The sequence below is a fragment of the Seriola aureovittata genome, chromosome 4 (genome assembly GCF_021018895.1).
Source record: "Seriola aureovittata isolate HTS-2021-v1 ecotype China chromosome 4, ASM2101889v1, whole genome shotgun sequence".
Taxonomy (NCBI): Eukaryota; Metazoa; Chordata; class Actinopteri; order Carangiformes; family Carangidae; genus Seriola; species Seriola aureovittata.
The window spans coordinates 23,648,208-23,666,692 of record NC_079367.1 but is presented as its reverse complement, the minus strand read 5'-3'; the positions used below and the strand labels follow the sequence as shown (position 1 = coordinate 23,666,692).

Here is an 18,485-nt window from a genome sequence, read left to right as displayed (position 1 = left end):
TCAAACGACACACACAGGAAACGCACGTACCGAGCAGTAGAAACAGTGGCACCGTCACATTTTGTTCCTCCGTTGTCTGCATGTGTCAGCTGGGATTTTTTTTTTTTTTTGCCAAATCAGCGGGGTGAATTTTGAATATTTTAAAACTTTGTAAACCCATTTTCATATCCGAAGCCTTACATTCAACCGCTGTAACCAGTAAATTAACTTAACTATGTCCAAATTAGTGAATTCATCCACACGAAGTAACTGAAACTGAAAATTGCGAAGGATTTAGGCTCCGTTTGTGACAGTAAGTTGACTGGACCATGAGGATCTTGATTTGGGTTTAAACGTCACATTACTTTCTGTTTTGTTTCTGTGACTAAACGACCTGGTGCTACATTGTGTTAAGCAGCAATAAAATCTGATCTAGCTGTTAGCCAAAGCTAGCGTTACTTCAGGTGACTGCTGGGTCTTATTCCAATTCATCTCTGATTCTGCGTAGGTGAAAATGGGGAAGAAAAGAGGGAAAGACAAGAGCTCCAGAGAGGACGATGACCTTGACCTGACAGGTAAATACATCACCTTTTGCATGTCTTATGACAACCTGTGGGAGGTTTAGGATGACTTTCCCTCATCTTGTTTTTTTTTGTTTTTTTTATCTTCACAGGTCCTTCCTGTAGGCATATTAAGAAGGGAACAGACCAAACACTTCTAAAGAAACTTTATGGGAATTCTGATTGGACTAGTTGCCAGGATTGTGAGCATGAAGAAAATAAAGAAAATAACACTACCACCCTGCCACAGGACTCTGAAGAGGAAAAAGAAACAGCAACCATATGGATGTGCTTGAAATGTGGCCACATAGTGAGTTTATTCAACCCATTTATTATTCAGATGTTGACAATGTATTCTGTGACTTTTCTTTTGCTAAATTACCAGTGTCATCTCTTCTACAAGGGATGTGGACGAAATTCTGAGCACAAGCATGCCATCAAACATTATGAGACTCCTCGGTCAGATCCACATTGCCTGGTTATCAGCATGGACACCTGGAGTGTGTGGTGAGTATATTGCTGTGGTGTGTTAATCACGGAGGCGTTCAGAGGCTTCAGAAAGTATTCAGGCACTTTTTTTCTTACTTTATTGTGTTGTTGATTTAATTGAGAATGGCTGAAGTTGGCATTTTTGCCCATTAATCTACACTCAATAACCAATAATGACAGTGAAAATGCTGTATGAAGTTTTTGCAAATTAATGAAAACAAATAAAATATCAAAAACTGAAATCTCTCATTTACAAAAGTATTCAGACCCTTAATCCAGTACTTTGCGGCAGCCTTTTTGTCAGGAATTACAGCTTCAGATCTTCTTGGGTAAGTCTCTACAAGCTTTGCACACCTGGAACTGCCATCTTCAGGTCTCTCTGCAGATGTTTTGTGGAGTTTATGTTATTTTGTGGGCCATCAAACAATCTTATTTGGATGCATTCATACTTAATGACCAGTCTCCCTGTCCTGACCACTGAGAAGCAACCCCCCATAGCATGATGCTGTCACCACCATGTTCCACCATAGGGATGGTATTAGCCAAGTGATGAGCGGCACAGACATAGTGTTTGGAGTTCTGGCCAGAATGGTTCAGTTTTTTACTCATCAGACCAGTGAATATTTTCCCTCATGCTCTCAGTCCTTTAAATGCTGCTTGGCAAATTTTTAAGTGGTGAAGTCATATGCCTTTTTCTCAAAGTGGTGTCCATTTAGCCACTCTACCATAAATGCCTGATTGATGGAGTGTTGCTAAGAGGGTCGTCCTTCCAGCAGCTTCTCTCATCTCTCATCAGCCAGTCTCAGGTGACATTGGGCGAGGGCGGGGGAAACACCCTGGACAGGTTGCCAGTCCATCACAGGGCCTTTCTAAACCATGTCCAATCAATCTAGTTTGCTAAAGATAGACTGAATAGGAATACTGAATACTTTTGTAAATACAATGTATCAGTTTTCAGATTTTGTTAAATTTTCAATAATTTCTGAAAACACTTACGGTTAGTGTAGAATAAATGGCAAATATGACAGTTTTATCCATTTAAAATTGAATGCACAACACAATAAAGCTTGCAAAAAGTGAAGGGGTCTGAATACTTGCATGTCATTTTTTTTTTTCATGTGTTGTCAACCCTGCAGGTGTTACATTTGTGATGATGAAGTCCAGTACTCCCAAACTGGACAGTTGGCTCAACTGGTTACCAACCTAAAAAAGCAAACCTCTTCAGATCCCACAAAGAGACCACAGAAAAGTAGGTACCAGTGAGTCATCACTGTTACTGTTTTATTGGAATTACATGTCCCTATAACCATGTCCACCATGTCATGTTTGGTTATTCAGGAGTGAAAGAGGAGGACAGCTCGGTGGAACCTGAGCAGAAGACGGAAACTGTAAAAGCTGAGGAGAGTGAGGACAAGGAGAACAAAGAAAACAACAAGAATCACCAAAAGAAAAACGCCAAGAAAGAGGGTGTTGGGAAATCACAAAAGTCCAGCACAACTGAAGACAAAGCTGGTGTTTCAGTAAAAGGGCTGAGCAACCTGGGAAACACATGTTTCTTTAATGCAGTCATTCAGGTAGGATTGGGCCTGATAGGATGATAGTATTGAGTTAAAGTGAGAGAAGTAAATCCTAGAGTTAATTAATTTCTTTCATTGTCTTTTCCAGAATCTCTCTCAAACACAGCTCTTACGACTGACTCTCAACGAAGTGACCCAAGAGAAAATGAGTCTTAACATTAAACCTGGAGCCTCCTCAGATCTGGTCTGTTGCTTTTATTCTTTAAATGTTTGTTTTTAACTCAAAAGTAGATTTATATATACACCGATTATTACTTAAAGACTTGTTTTATCATGATTTCAGGAGCCTGTCGAAGCGCAGTTAGATCAGCCTGGATCCCTGACTTTGGCTATGTGTCAACTACTCGGTGAGATCCAGGAATCCAAGAAGAGTGTGGTAACACCGCGGGAGTTATTCACACAAGTTTGTAAAAAGTGAGCTTGACCAAAGATTGAGGCAGAACTCGGCTGCAAGATGTGCTTCCGATCATTCTTGCATTTAGCGTCATTCATCGTCTCGTCTCCTTCCTGCAGGGCTGCCAGGTTCAAAGGATTTCAGCAGCAAGATAGCCAGGAGCTGCTGCGTTACCTTCTGGATGGGATGCGAGCTGAGGAGATCAAAGTACGCTTTCAGTTTAAAACAAATCTCCATATATATCACATTGGCAAAAGATTTACATTTACAATGCACACTGTAGCTTTCCTAGTGGCCCTATGTTAACTGGAATTATATTGTTTTGACAGCATCTTACTCTGTGCATTGAAATTTCTTACTCAGGCTCACTGGCAGCAAGTCAGTCAGATTCTAAATGTAATCACAAATTGAGGACTTAAGCAAGAAATGCAAACAATTGTGGCTAAGTAATGTTTTTTCTTTTATTTAATGACCTTTCTCTGAAAGCTGCTCTGACTGGTTGGTTCACTTTCACGAGTGGAGGTTTCATAAGAGCGTAATCAGAGCGTAAAGTTGTTGGTATTTGGTGAAAGTGTTGTGTTGCTTATATCTGCGATGGTTTCTCACATAGTTATTTTTTATCATTTACATTTAAAGATTGTGTTTGTTTCTGCAGAGAGTAAGTTCAGGGATCATGGAGGCATTGAAACAGTCTAGAAAAAGCACAGACGGAGAGAAGCTGAAAACTCTAGTTAAAGGTAAGTAACTTGGATATAAATAGAAACATCTTGTAGTTGATATGTGAGAAATCCTTGTTGCATCCTACTATAGTATACAATTTTGGTACTCCTAATATTTAAATATGGCCATCTGACAAAGAAGTTCTCATTTCAGAGTACGAGAAAAATGAATTTCCAAAAAACTTTGTGGACCAAGTTTTTGGTGGGGAAATGACCAGCACTATAATGTGTCAGCAGTGTAAAACAGTATGTATTGTGGACAAACCTTTAAGATAAACTATCAGTGTCATGTCAGTGCCAAGCTAAAGCCTCTATTTTGCACTTGCAGGTTTCTGTAGTCACAGAAATGTTTTTGGACCTTTCCCTTCCTGTTTCTGATGAGGTAAAGCCCTTAAAAATGTTTTTATTTTTAAAAGTTTTTTCATGTTGTATGTGCGTCAACTGCATGTGCTCTCTTGTAACTACATCTTACAGGCATATAGAAAGAAGAACCAGAAAAAAGGAGTCCAGAAGACGAGTGAGTCGAGCCAGGATGGCAGAAACAGCCCTGCTCTGACCAACGGAAATGATGACGACATTCCCACAGGGTCTGGTAGCAAGTACCAGCAGAAGAAAGCCAAGAGGCAGGCCAAGAAGCAAGCAAAGGTACCTCAGTGAATGTACACAAAGGATGTTGTTTTCTTTTGCCTTCGCTTGTCTCTTTGATGGATGAGTGTGCAGAACAAACTCAACAGTCTGTACTGTTCTCTTGTCTTTGCTTATAGCATCAAAAAAGGCAGCAGAAGTTTGAGGGCAGAGTCACTTTGGACAGTCTCGCATCTCCGAGCCGTGGAGAGAACGAACAGACGGATCCTTCTGCAGCTGCAGATGAAGATGAAGGGGAAAATGCTGACAGTGAGACACGTGAAGAAGCCCCACTCAGTGAAGAAAATCCTGCACAAATCGTTGCAGCTGAGCAGGGTGTGAAGAACCTTGACACGATCCAGGCAGAGAAGGAGCAAGAAGAGGGTGAGGATTCAGTGACTGACTGCGACTCATCTGCTACTTCATCAGTCAGCAACCGTTTTACCATCCTATCAGAGGATCACCAGTCAAAGGACAGCACCTTAGATGATGAAAAAATATCTGACATGGAACAGGAAGCAGAGGAAGACACAGAGCTGGTGACTGAAATGGAGAAAGTGACCCTGGATGATGCCTTCATAGAGGACTCTGACACTGTGGAACAAGGCATGGAGATTGAAGATGAGCCACTGGAGGGTAAAGAGTACACTGTAGTAAATCAGGACCCAGAGCTGGCCTTTCACACACTGGCTACCAGAACGGTCCCTGAGAAACAGGAGTGTTCAGTACAGTCATGCCTGTTTCAGTTCACAGAAGTGGAAACCCTCACGCAGAACAACAGCCTGTTGTGTGTCACATGCACAAAACGGCAGGGGAACAAAGACAAAGCTGGAGGTGTGTGGAATTTCTCTTAGTGAACGTATTTGATCTATTGTTAATATGCTTTTGTTCCTGATAGTATACGAACTGAGCATGTTTGTGGATTTTGGACACTACAGTATCAAAAATACAGTAGCAAAAAGCCTGTCAAATTGTGTAACTTGTCTTTTTTTTCTTTCTTTTTTTCATTTTGCTGCAGCTTTTTCTCAAAGGGACTCATTTTCCATTTGGGGATAAATAAAGTTTGTTGTCTTTATTTGTTCTCTGTTTAGGATCCAAGAAGAATATCTACACTGATGCCTTGAAGCAAATGCTGATCTCCTCCCCCCCACCGGTGCTTACCCTTCATTTGAAGAGATTTCAACAGGTAAAACAGTTGAAGAAAACTTCAGCATTTTTACACCTTGGATCCAGCCAAGCAGTTTTAAAGACCATGTGTTTTTGAACTTTTTTTTTTGTCTATTGTAAGCACTGAAACACTTAATGTTGAGTTTTAATGAAATCACTTCTGTTGTTTTCCTCTAGAATGGATACAGTATTTGTAAGGTGAACCGACATGTCCAGTTCCCCCTGATACTGGATCTAGCTTCTTTTTGTGCGGTTAAATGCAAGGTAAATATTGGCAGCTTTTATAATTTAACAGTACTCTTATAGGCCCATTTGTAAATGTATCACTGTTTTATTTTACTCTGAGCACTAACAAGAAGTTGTTTCCAAACAGAACGTGACAGAAGGAGATACTCAGCTTTTGTACAGTTTGTATGGTATCGTAGAGCACAGTGGAACAATGAGGTCGGGTCATTACACAGCCTATGTGAAAGTACGTCCTGAGTGCTCTAAAGCCTCCTCCAACGGAGTGGCAGCAGAAGGTAGGTGATCACGTGCATAGAATGTAACAATAACTTGGTCCTAATGTTTTAAATATTGGAACCATTAGGATTCATATTTTAAATATCTCCACTAACTCATCACTTCCCTTCAGGAGATGCAGAGCCACCCAGAGGATCCTGGTTCCATATCAGTGACACAAGTGTTCAACCTGTGAGTGAGAGCAAAGTCCAGAGTTGTCAAGCCTACCTACTCTTCTATGAAAGGATCCTCTAATCAGACTGTGCCTCACTACTCAGGAAATCCCAACAAGCCAACCTGCTGCTGCTGCTTCAGCTCCTCAGTTAACCAACCTCTGCCTGTTTTGTCAGTGACTCAGACTGGGCTGTGATGAAATTAAATTGATTATACACAAGGGACATTTGACAGTGTTGACATTTTGATCATGGTAGTGTCATACAGTCTTTCGGGTATTAAACAGGACAGCTGTATGTTTCTCCTATGGGAATATGATGAGGTGTGACAGGAATTTCAAGATGGACATTCAAGTGGTAGTGGATGTGTTATTCAATTTCCTGAGATAAATGACAGTTAAGGATATTATTTGTAAAAGAAAATATTTATATGTCTATTTTTTATCAATGTCATGTAATGAAAAGCTTCAAACTGAGAAAAAGTTTATCCTGGCTCGTGTCATGGCTTTCTGACTCTTGCACTGAGCATGCGCAGTAAGTGCTAATAGGTTTTCCTGGTCCAAATTGTCACATGACAAGGAAAGTCTGGCTCCGGAAGGCCAGAGTCCTCTCTACCCAAGACTTACAAATGGCAGTGTTATCCAGCTGACATGGCAGGTCAGTGAACATTTGGGCTTGTAAACGAATATTTTTAAAAGAAGTTTCTGTTTTTAAAGGTTTTGGGTTTGTTTGTTTTTCTTTCGTCAACAACAGGAAGATCGCTCGGTGCGTTTACAGCTAACGGTTTGGCCTAGCGTAACGCTTTTCCGTTTGGATATCATTTCCAACTATTACATTAATTTCATAAAGAAAATGTTACTTGTTACATAACGTCTTTATTTTATAACTTTGGATATTGCTCGTTACGCTTCTCCGCCAGGCCCAGTTGGGTAACTTGGCTAAATATGAGTCAGCATTTTAAACTTGCTGCCCAAGTTAAAGAGTTAAAATTAAATCCATCCAGGCTGAAATATTCATTGAACATCTAACTACTAAAGCTAAATAAAGTTTATCAGAAATCTGTTATTCTGATTGTTTATCCCAGTAAGCACAATTTTCAAAGTTACTGAATGTAACATACGTAAACAATAATATCTCGTACTGAGTCAGACAGACGCACTGAAGCACGTTGTCCCCAGATTGGAGACTTAGTCACTAGTAATAACATGTAATAGTAATAAACTATAATGACATGATAACATACCTTAATGATTACATCACATTTAGCTAACTCGTATGTTGTCTATAATATCGTTGAATGAGAAGAGACAGTTTCTTTTTACTTCCTAAGACCTTCTCTGCAGTCCATAACAATAACATCACTGAATGTGCTCAATGCACTGAGGCAAGGTGGTATGATTTAGAACAAAAGTACATATGCAGTGGTTTTACATGATCATAAAACCCCATTTTGAATGGTTTGAGGTATTTCATGTCTGCCCAAAAGAACCATCTCATTAATTATTGATTAATCCGTGGGTTATTATCTTGATTAAAGGTCTGGTCATAAATGGCAGGAATCTGTTAAAAAATGCCTGAAGCTGAACCTGAAGATATTCAATTTAATATCATATAAGATAAAGGTTTTTCAATCAATTATCAGAATTGTTTTTGGATTAATTATCTGCCAGTAGACTAATCAAACAATGACTAATCATTGCAGCTGGAATCCACACTGTTGTCTATTTTTATTATTGTGTATTGTGATTATTATACTTTTTGACTCCCCCCTGCTCCCTCTGACACACAGGCTGAGCTTGTAAGAACCATGTCGCTCCAAGCTCCTCGCATGTCAGTGTTTACGTTTCAGTCTGCAGTGCACAGCACCCATGTTCTGCAGTGTCTGAATGACCAAAGGCAGCAGGATGTCCTGTGTGATGTGACAGTGGTGGTGGAGAACAGGAGTTTTCGGGCCCACTGCTCTGTCTTGGCTTCCTGCAGTGAATACTTTCACAGCAGGGTTACCAGTGTCACCAGACAGAATCCCATCATCACCTTGCCTGACGAGGTCAGTGTTCTGCTGTTCAGCAGAAGGGTAGCTAGACTGGTTTTCTGTCCAGCAGTAGATAACTGTGTATAATGTGACTATTGATCCAGTTCGCAGCTCTTGTAATGTGATTCTTGCACATGCATGGATCACCATGTGTGTGACTGTACATTTGGACATCTGTCAGCCCTGCTGAGAATAATGTAGTATTGTACAGCTTTGTTCATATTTTGTAATTGTATGTGTCTAGTAGATACTGAAGTTAATAGTGTGTAAAGGCTTTATTGTAAAACATTTTATGTGCAGTTTTAGGAAAATGGTTACAAATTTCAGGGCAGGACTGTTGAAGTGGATAGTCTGCTACTCTTTGAGCTGCTTCAGTTTCATTGTAGTATGTTATACTGGTATGAGTTTTATCATGACTCAACAACTTTCTGTATCTTTCCCCCACAGGTGACTGTGGAGGGGTTTGAACCTTTGCTTCAATTTGCCTACACCTCAAAGCTGCTCTTCACCAAAGAAAACATTCATGCCATTCACAACAGTGCTGAGTTTTTAGGATTTCAAGACCTGGAGTCAGCATGCTTTGATTTTCTCATCCCAAAGTTTTCTGAAGGCAAAAGACCCTCACAGGAGGTCAGGCGTAGAACCTGTTGTCGGAGCCGGGATCCCAGTACCAGTTTTGGCTCCAGTGTAGAGAGCAGCCAACCAAAATCATTTGAGTCTCACAGCTCAGTGCCTTCAGTAGGTGATGAACAAACAGACTTCCCATCACAGTCTCCTCAGAGTGCCCAGGGTCAGACGAACAGCGAGGAAGAACACTTCTGTTTGGATAACTGCGGGCCACAAATGGCCCCCTTATCTTTGGAGTTAACAGCAAATGGTGTGTGCCCCATGTTGTCTTTGCCATGCCCAGACTCTGACAAAACAGATCATCCGTCTCAGTTTTGTGAAAGAGACATTTTAGAGATAGGAGATGTGTGTAATCAAAGTGAGCTGAGTTTGGCCGACTGTGGCTTACCCTGTGAGCTGTCAACCGCAGGGGATGTGAATCTGCCAGAACTCATTGAGCCAGCAGGCAGAGATGTTAAACAGACTGTTGAGACGGTTGGTGCTGAAACTAACTGTAACCCCAGTTCATGTCCACTCAACACATCAGGGGCAGAAAATTGCAGCGAGTTATTAGAGCAGAGTGAGGCCGGCCTTGAACAGAGAATGACAGGTGATCTCTCAGATCCTACACTAACTGCTCTAAGCCATGAAGAGGGATTTGGAGAGAGGAGCAGTGTGGAGAGGGAAGTGGCTGAACATCTGGCAAAGGGATTTTGGTCTGACCTATGCCCATCTCAGGCTCAACCACTCCCTCTGGATCCCATGGACCAAAACAGTTTGGCAAAAGCATCAGACTTTCATTGGCTTAAGCAGCTGGACTTGAGCTCCAGTGCAGGAGACTGTCCTTTCCTCAGGGACTTCGGGACAGGCGATGACCAGGCTCCACGCACTGACAGTCTGTCCCAGTCAGAGAAGAGCCCTTACATGTCCTCCTCACTCAACTCTGGGGATGACTCAGACCTGGACACAGATGGAGATACTGAGGCCAACAACAAAAGAGCAGCAGAGGTCATTCTGATACACAGCTGATGTTTGATAGCTGTTAGTTGAAGTGCAATAAATCTAACTAAACCCTATACTCTACAGATTCAGCTACCGTTCCCGGTGGAGCAGATCTCAGCGCTGAGCCGAAGTGCCTTCCAGCAGCTTCTGAGACACCATCATCTGACTCAAGACCAGCTGGAGTTTGTCCATGACGTCCGCCGACGAAGCAAAAACCGCGTGGCCGCACAGCGCTGCCGAAAGAGGAAACTAGACAGCATACACCTGCTAGAATGTGAAATCAAAAGATTAGTAAGTTGCCATTAATCTGTCTAGTGTCAAACACTGCTACTATTGAGCTAAGTGTCTTGAGCTGAAGGTACTTTGTGACCTTTATTGACCTCTAGTGGTGACCAGTAGGAACTGCAAAAATGCTGATGGAAGTACTTTTGTCTTGCGGAACAAGTTTCTGACTCAGCCCTCGCCCCTAATTTCACTTCTCGTCCATTTGACATTAAAAAAAGCGTAATTTTTGCAATAGGGGTCAGTATGCTAGACAATTAACCACACATTTACCTGGACTCTGTGTGAGGTCCACAAGACAAAAACTACTTATCACAGCAAGTGAATGCATCTTACTCACTTCTTCATTAAAATGACATGGGTGTAAATTCTGTAGCATTTGTAGGAAGGTGAATGGTTGCAAATTGAAGAGACTGGTCCAGGAAATGTTTTAATTCCAAATACTGTAAACAGATGAAGGAACAAAAATGTATGGGTAAAAAGCATGAACTGAAACGTTCTGAAACTTTCTGTATTTGCTACGCTCCATGGAGTGGCCCTTTTAATATTCAGTTGTAATTCGTTGTCCAAAACAAAAGCATAGTATGCACTGGTGAGGCGTTAAGAAAGTGACGATGCGTTACTGTCATCCTCTCTATAGAAAAGTGAGAAAGAGCGGCTGCTGCAGGAGCGAACTGAGCTGGAGCAAAACCTGGAGGAGACACGACAGAGTCTCTGCGGGTTATGTAAAAGTGTCAGCATCGAGTCTGGTTCTGAGCAGGACCACTTGCAGCTTCTTGCCAAACTTTCCTCATCCGACTTCCCCGTGTCCTCCCCTAGCCTCGCGGGGAAAGATGAGGAGTCCGAGATCACTATCGAAATGGTAAGTTGTTCTTCAGAGTGTGACCCAAGCGGGACGCCTGCAGAGTCAGTTAAGACTGTTGCACCAGAGGCTGGCACACAGACAGATGAAGCAGATTCTCCACAAAGCTGCTCTTTCCCTGCATCTCTGCTCAACGCTTGTCTGGACATGAACAACAGCTTATAATTGGACTCAAATTCCATTGTCATTTCTAATCATGCAGGACCACGGGCAGGGGGTGCACTTTGAGTTTATACTGTAATCCCCTTTCCGGGATGGACATGCTTTCCTGTGTGTGTCACTGAATAATTTTCCGCCTGATAGAGGTATCTTAAATTGACGTGGAAAAATGTCAAATTTCCTTCGCTGTATTTTAGACTATGCATTTCACTGTAGTAAACACAAAATCCAGTAATTATCTTTTTGAAGGTGCCAACAATTTTCAGGTAATTTCCAAATGTTTCCATTTGTAAATTAGGAGGATGATTCTTAGAATTAGGTTTGATTTTCTCAGGGACACTCATAACCTGACTGTGTTTTGATGGCTAAAATGATTCTCTTTGCACACCCACCCCCCCACACAGACTCACAGTTTTGATGATAAGATGTTTCTTTCATTCTAGGTTAATTAGTCTGTCGTTATAATCTTTACACATACTGTTTTATTCCACCTGTATGCTTTCGTAAAATATGCACAGCACTAACAAAACTTTTTTTTTTACCATAGATTTCAAGGAATTGTTACAGCTAACACAACATGTATAGTTTGAATGAATAACTGTCAGCTTCCCCCAATATTTGAGGAATGGTTGCAGTGTGTCTGAAGATGTTACAGGGGAACATAAGAAATTATGTTATTTGATGCAATCCGTGCCTTATGCAGTAGTATAGTATTAATAGAGAAAGTTAAAGGCAATCTTTGTATATTCTTGTCTCAAGCACTGTCGCACATTAACCCAGAGCCCATATTGATGGCATTCTCTTACCCTTAGGTCTGTCTGCACGTTAAGTATTTTTTTTATTAAATGCTTTCATGGATTACAGATTTAAATAAACTGCATTTTGTTACCATTCAGCTCACAAGAAGCTGGAATATTTTCCACTCTAATGATGTACAGTACCACAGTTTGGCCAGTAGATGGAAATACGACTCTATTTACCTCACCAGCTCTGCTGACCCTTCATTGACTGACTAGAATACTACAACAGTATGACCTGTTCCTTCTGCACTTTCTCTGCAAGAGACTGAGCTTTCTTTATCAGAGCTTTTTGCAAGATTAAAGCTTGAAATTGCAAAAGTTCTGTAAACTTTGAGCCATGAAATGGTTTCAGACTGTTCAAATTTGTGCATAAGACATATATTTGAAAGAAAGTTGGGCCTTTTTGTAAAATTAAGATGGGTAATAGTGGTATGATACTGTATCTGATTGTAAAACTGAACAGTTTTGTATGGATTTATCAATTCTACGTTGGCTCCACAGAGAATCATTTGGTAGACTGTACATTGGACTAAATTAGGGCTGAAATTAAAGGAAAACTCAGATGAGAATGATAAATGACTTAAGCTTTGTAAAGTGTGAAGGCACCCAGACACCCTGCAGACAAGAGGTTGGTGAGAAACAGGTGTATATGACAGCCATCCCTGTAACCCAGCAGTGCAAATCAAGTTGTAAGACCATGCTGTAGATGGAAGGTGAATGGAAGATGAAAATAAAAATTAATTCTGACTTTAATGCTATGTATTTCTTGAGCTATAAATAACTGGGTTTGTCATTTAAACAAACCTATCTGCGTAGCCTCACATGCTGCATCAATTTTTTAGAATCAAAGCACTTCGTGGAACTGACTGGTTATTTATTCACGAACGTACACAGTCATGTTTGGCAAGATGCAGACAGCACAAAGCAGAAGCTGTTCAGTCATTATTAAACCAGTTCCATGCATAACAACCTGTGCCACCTGTAGAGAAGAAAAGCAAAGTAAGCCATCTGAGTCAGTGTATCACCCCACACATAAACAGAAGCTATAAAAAATTAAACTGCATTTGTCAAAACTGCAGCAGATGTCTCTCGCTTGTCTATAAATGGCACGGATCAACATGTCTACATGTGCAGGTCCACACGTACACAGATACTTTTGCCGGTAGCTGGTGTAGGTTGGACTGGCAGGTTGATGCTAAAGTGTATCAAAAAATATACACGGGAAACAGTAGGTCCTTATGCTCCCTTCTTACAAAAGCTCTGCTTCAGCAACTAGCATGGCACGTGCTAGGCTGCTCTCCAAAGATCGATTCGGTGACAACCGTTGTGAAATGATGTGTATCATCCTCATCAGTTTGAAAGGTAATTCTGTTTGGACTGTTTCTTAATATCATTTTGACTCTATCTTTTGCATCACAGGAACCAAGTTCTTTTGCAGAACACACATTGTTTTTAGCACATGGGTGAAAGTGAAAGTCATCTTTGATCGAAGCACAAGATAAGATAATTACAAACAAACACAAACCTTCCTCACTACACCATACAAGTTAAAATGATGTAAAATGATACATAATTCTAGCGTCATCAGATCTACATACATAGTGGCAACATCTACCTTTATTTTTGGTTGTTTACTGTGTCAGAAGGCCTGGTTCTGCTGATGGCCTGAGTGTCAGGCTGTGAATAACATCTTTGAGCTTCCAAAAAAAGAAAAGATAACTGGGATAAGCATTATTTAAGGTTTAAAGTTGTTGAAAATGGAGCTATAATATGAACTGACATTTGTCTAAGTGCTCCCTCTCAGAGTGCAGACCTTGTATCAGCTGTGGTCAAACAAGCCAATGGTAAACAGAACAACCATTTCAAGAAGGCCCCTTTAAAGTTGAGGAAGCAATTTTGTCAAGATGTTTTTGTCTTGTGATATGAATTTCCTACTTCTCTTGGTTTGGACGGTGCTTGCCTTGTTGTTTTGTGGCCATTAAAATAGCTACTGTGTTACTTGGGGAGCGATGAAATAAAAAGCAATCTCATTGTGTTTTCCTCAGAGCGCAATCCTCAAGGTTAAAGTGGTAATTACACTGAAGCAACCCTGAAGCGACTAATAGAACACGTACGTATCTTTGAGAAGTTGACACACACACACACACACACACACACACACACACACACACACACACACACACACACACACACACTGGTACACATAGCTGCAACTCTAACTCTACAAGTAGTGTTGAATCTAAAAGTCATAAGGATTAGAAGATGATAATGCCACAGACATCAGATATCATCTCCCTGTGCTGCCATGACACACATCTGTAGAAAATCCTCAAGTTGATGCTTGTCAAAACTGGCATCATCTTCAAATACCGTAGCACCCCAAAGCATTGAGTCGGACCACTTTCTGAATTTCGAAAAATTAGGATTCTTCCCCGGTGTTTGTGTTTTTTATATACAGTTTAGATTTTGGAGCATTGTAGCTCAAAAAGTAAGATTATCCTCTTTTGCAAGCTACACAGGACGAAAGACTTGATTTGAGGAGGAAGCAGCTGTGCGGCATGGCAAGGTCAGAGGCCCATAATCCTCGGCCTCATTCATGCGAGATTAAAAACCTGCTCTGAGTTCTCATTAAGAACGCAGGGTTAGAAGATTAAAGACCAGCAAACAAAATGAAAGCAGTTTAAGCCCAATCCTGGAATTCATCAGAATACCAAAACCTTAAACTGTCATTACAACGTGAGATTAATGCAAAGCCCCCTTGAACTCTGTATCAGTCTTGATATATCTTCTGTGTCAGAGCCTATATTTCCTTTTTTCCCCAAAATCTGGATGAAGATCTCTCACTTTTTTTCAGTCATTTTTCTCCAGCCCATCCCCTCCTCTTTTTTTTTTCATTGAAATCATTTTTCAAAACACAATAAACCATTGTCAGTATGAATCAAATCAGATTACTGTCGATATAATTACCAGTCCATTTTCATTTTTAATTTTGTTGTCACACAATACATGGTTTTATTTTTATGAAGGGTCTATGTTTGTCCCTTTTACATACTTTTCCAGTGATTCCAGTCATTATCCTCTGACAGACAGACTCCACAATACTTTAGGTAGCAAGGATTAGGAAACAGGAGGCGAGGGGGAAAAACAAGGATTAGAAATGAAAACATCTGGAAGTTAGCTTGCTTGCAAAAGGATATATATGCTAATAAAACTGACACTATTCAGTGTGGCACTTATGAAGATTAATTGACTTTTCCTGCACACTAACACTGGCCGATTCTTTTAGGGCCACACATACAAATGTTATCTAGGAGGCCTTGTTAAACAAGCAGCAACAATGTGAGATAGATTACAAGACTGTGCTTGCTAAAACATCTTTTACATATCCACTTTAATTTTGAGACAAATATGAGAAGTCTGAAAAATGACACAATCCAATTGTTACATCAGAACAATATAAACCAAAATCTGTGATATGATAATATCGGTCTTCACTTCCATAAACATCAGATTATACCTTGATACATCGAGTAATGTTCAGATTCCTTCTCATTTTCTGTAAGAATGCACCTTGTGTAAAATTAATATGGCAGCACTGCAGTGACTTCAGATGTTCCTGAATGTAGATCTATGGAGTAGGCATCCATATCGTGCTGAAGTTTCTGTAGCAGGGGTCAAAATCCTAGAGAAAGACACAATACTTGTATAATCAATCCTAGCATAAGGTCCATGACCTTCTTGCAACACAGCATAAGTCTTATAAGCTGTTGAGCTACTGTATCCTAACTGATTACATGCTGCAGTCACTATGAACTTCATTTTGGGGGTAGTGCAGAGAGAGGGGCTGTATCCCATTGACAGGATTATATAAATGAGGACCATAATACTGTAATCTCCCAGAGAAATGAGAGAAACCAGGGGACATGCCGAACCCAGCTAGCTAGCACCCTGGTCTGCAACCGTCAGATTATCAACCAGCTGGTTGTACAGTGACAGATTACATTCACACTTGTTTTCTGGTCTTAACAGTCTTCACTAACACTAGAAGCACAAAGAAACGTGCCTTTCAGGATATGATCTGTCAAAAGGTCACAATGTATCAGATTGCAACTATTTGACAAGTCATGGAGAAAAAGTCAGAATTTATCATCGTTAAGAGCAAAGTGGAAAAGCAAAAATGAAGCCTGCAATTCCACTAAGTACGCTGGTTTTTAATTAACTTTGCTGTTGTGAGAGTTAGACTCAGCAGTGAGTCATTTTTTCAGATTAGCAGTGCAGAAAAAATTCAGAGGAAGTGATCATCCTTTGAACAAAGTCACATACTGTGTTAGTCATTCATGCATTTGATCTGTGCTGGTGTTGACTGGGTACAACAGAAAAACGTTTCCTGTGTTTTCCTATATTATAATTGACCAGTATTAATAGTTAGATTCTATTATATCCTCAGTTGCAGATTAACTTGTGACTTTGTGTTATGTGTAACATTTTCTCGTTCTACTCATTTATTTTTGTTAAGTTTAAGTGCAATACCAACTAAACAGTGAGCATCAAAATGTTGTAAGTTTTGTCAAATGCACAGAAAGGATTTCACCTAAGCAATTCAGTTGAAGCAGTTGGCCTAAAGGGCTTCTCTATTAACAATTTAAAACATTTTAAACAAGGATATGGGATTCATCTTTATTAATAAAGTTTTTATGAATGTATGGAACAGCATTTAAATCAAATTAATTAAAAACTCAATATCTTAAACTAATTCTTTCTTTTGTATGGCAGAAGAACATGTGGTGTAATCCTGGCTTGTATTTTTCTCACAGCACTGAACAGAGTCAACTGTCAAAAAGAAAAGAGATTTGATAAAACTGAAGGAGCAAAGTCTGTTTAAAAAATACAACACCGAACGGCTGCCAGGTCAAAATCAAACAATCCACTTGATATTGCACTGAAACATAAAAAAAAAAAATAAAAAAAAACATCTTCAACTTAAAAGTAGTAAGAGTTTCAGTTGATTGATTTTAACCTGGTATCACACTTCTTCTTTGACGCAGACAACTCAAAAGAAACTGGTTTTCCATTCAAAACTGAAAACCGTAAACTTCTGTAATCTCTTGATTGATGATTTTTTTGCTGTAGTATACATTGGTGGTATCCGAATATTTTTCAAATTTGCACCAAAAGAGTCCTGATTTCACATCATAATATTTTTTTGTTTGCTTTGTTTTGTTGGTTGGCAATCACACTCAGTTAAACTATTTGAATTTCAATCTCACATTCACATTGTGGCCAGGAACAGTTAAACCTTAGCTCGTGAAAACTTTTGAAAAAGTGATAGTACTCATTGTGTGTGCATACTGATGATAGTGAATCCATCAATTTAAATGCTGGGGCTATCACATCCAACAGCTTAGCATTAATTTAAAACAATGCCGCCTGTGTGATGCATGAAATTATATGGTTATATCTCAAAAATCATCCATTTAATAACCATCATCATCTTTTCCATTTGCTAATTGATTCAGATCCAGATATGCAGATATCTCTTTCGGAAAAAAAAAAAAAAAAAAAAAATATATATATATATATATATATATATATATATATATATATATATATATATATATATAAATTGAGGTAATGATTGTTATTCATGAATCCTACTCAACTGTCTTTAGTCAGAAGCAATAATCATATCAAACCTGAAATTCTGTCACATCATTTTGAATGTGACACAAATCCTATAATGCAGAGACAAAACATGCAAAGCTCGGTGTTACCTGTCACATTTGGGGGAAGCAGAATTTCATTACATCTGCAGGATTTTCTAATCTGTGTGTCAGGGCCCCTACAATTTCAAACCAAGAGTGTGTAATATGTGTTCATAATCCACTACCTAATGAGGATGTTATTTACAAGCCTAAGCCTGATTGAAGTAAATATGGGCTTGAGCAGAGCTGAAAACAAGCATAGAGAAAGGTGATTCAGGGATGGCTACTGCTGAGCTAGTGGAACATGTCATGAGCCAGTGATGACTTAAGTGACCATCCCTTTTAACAACAAATCCAGAGACCTTCTCTTTATTTCTGCTGCTCTTGGACTGATTGTGTTATCTTCCGTGCATCGGTTGACCCTGTTAAAATGACTGGATAAATGGCTTTACACAAATGATAAATGAAAGAGATTTGCAAATGCATAAAAGCTGGTTAGTCTGGAGTACTTGAGACTGCAAGAAACGTCTATGTATGCTAAAAAATAAGACCTTTGTGACACACAGTTTAGTATGTAAGCATATAAAAATAATATGTGTAATAAAGTAGGTTTTCTATAGTGCAGGTCAACAACAATAGCAAGCAAACCTGAGGTTACTTAACTTATAACCCCTGTTCTGTGGTAATATGAGTTAAATGAAAATTGTTCCCCAGAAACTGGCAAAACAAATGCTTGAGAGGGAACATCCCAACAATCAAATGTGCAAAGCGGGAATGCCACATTTTGAAATAAATTTTTACGAGACCTCAGATCTTTTCGATTTAACCCAAAAGTTTCATGGATGAAATCAAAAGTT

The 18,485-nt window shown here is 39.7% G+C and overlaps 2 protein-coding genes across 2 annotated transcripts; both read left to right on the top strand.

The window, feature by feature from the left end:
- The first annotated feature begins 105 nt into the window (after positions 1-105).
- On the top strand, positions 106-6,670 carry usp16 (ubiquitin specific peptidase 16). Its single transcript, XM_056373755.1, has 18 exons — positions 106-292; positions 488-554; positions 653-849; positions 943-1,046; positions 2,165-2,277; positions 2,367-2,602; positions 2,694-2,789; positions 2,889-3,019; positions 3,119-3,206; positions 3,655-3,736; positions 3,873-3,964; positions 4,047-4,100; positions 4,193-4,363; positions 4,483-5,176; positions 5,434-5,528; positions 5,687-5,773; positions 5,883-6,030; positions 6,144-6,670. The coding sequence occupies exons 2-18, from the start codon at positions 494-496 to the stop codon at positions 6,263-6,265; spliced, it is 2,571 nt and encodes an 856-aa protein (XP_056229730.1). The 5' UTR covers positions 106-292; positions 488-493; the 3' UTR covers positions 6,266-6,670.
- A 73-nt stretch (positions 6,671-6,743) lies between these two features.
- On the top strand, positions 6,744-12,679 carry LOC130167493 (transcription regulator protein BACH1-like). Its single transcript, XM_056373756.1, has 5 exons — positions 6,744-6,840; positions 7,973-8,230; positions 8,663-9,829; positions 9,908-10,114; positions 10,746-12,679. Exons 2-5 carry the CDS (start codon positions 7,991-7,993, stop codon positions 11,130-11,132), a joined length of 2,001 nt encoding a protein of 666 aa, XP_056229731.1. The 5' UTR covers positions 6,744-6,840; positions 7,973-7,990; the 3' UTR covers positions 11,133-12,679.
- The last annotated feature ends 5,806 nt before the right edge of the window (positions 12,680-18,485 follow it).